This window comes from Nematolebias whitei, chromosome 17 (genome assembly GCF_014905685.2).
Source record: "Nematolebias whitei isolate Nwh7 chromosome 17, NemWhi1, whole genome shotgun sequence".
Taxonomy (NCBI): domain Eukaryota; kingdom Metazoa; phylum Chordata; class Actinopteri; order Cyprinodontiformes; family Rivulidae; genus Nematolebias; species Nematolebias whitei.
In genome coordinates this window covers 38663718-38664495 of record NC_056514.1, presented here as the reverse complement: position 1 = coordinate 38664495, position 778 = coordinate 38663718, and the positions used below count along the sequence as shown (strand labels likewise).

The window sequence follows — 778 nt, the reverse complement described above, 5'->3', positions numbered from 1 at the left end:
TTGAGCACCCCCCCAAAAAAGGCTAAAATTGCCACTGTAGCAGAGGATTAGATAAAAGCTAAAAGTAGCTAAAGGCTAGCTAAAAGCTAAGTGTAGCCAATGGCTAGAAAAAATAAATAAATGCAACAACAATGTTAACTAAAAGCTAAATGGAGAAAAAGGCTAACGGATTTTAACAAAAAATAGCAAAAAGAAAGAATAGCTAAAAGTATGAAACGGCTAGCAAGATGCTAGATGCTAGAAAAGATGCTAGAAAAGTAAAAAAAAAGAAGCTAAAAGTACCCCCTCAAACCTCCAAGAAACCAAGGGGTTGCTAAAAGTTAATAGTAGCACAATGCCAGCTAAAGTTGCAAAAAGTCAAATAAAATGTTTGCTAAGAAAAGTAAAAGTAACAGAACAGTAGTGAAAGACTAAAAGTATCTAAAGCCAGCTACAAACTAATGTTCCCTAACTGTTCCACCCTGACAGCTGACGTTCTTCAAAGAATCAACCTCTCGTCTCTGTCTGCTCTTTTTGGAACCTGCAGAGGACGAGTGGCAGATTACAGACGATGCCTTCAGTCAAACAGCTCATCACAACATCAGGAGAAGTTTGAGCTCTGAGATGGACTCAAATGGGTCGTCGCTCATTCGCAGCCAGTCGATGGCGAGCGGTCTGGAGAAGACGTCCCCGTCCAGGAACAAGCCAGCCCTGTCCCACAGCAGCAGCACGCTGTCGTCTCCTCGCTCCCGACAGGTCAGTCACAGGTCAGTAACAGGTCATTAACAGGTCAGTTACA

The 778-nt window shown here is 42.4% G+C and overlaps 1 protein-coding gene across 1 annotated transcript in view; it reads left to right on the top strand.

Moving 5' to 3' along the window:
• Window positions 1-603: 603 nt before the first annotated feature.
• The window catches only part of osbpl7 (oxysterol binding protein-like 7), a 17063-nt gene continuing 16888 nt past the window's right edge, over window positions 604-778 (top strand). The window contains exon 1 of the mRNA XM_037691248.1: window positions 604-735. Within this exon, the coding sequence (XP_037547176.1) occupies window positions 604-735 (132 nt within the window). The remainder of the gene's footprint in view (window positions 736-778) is intronic.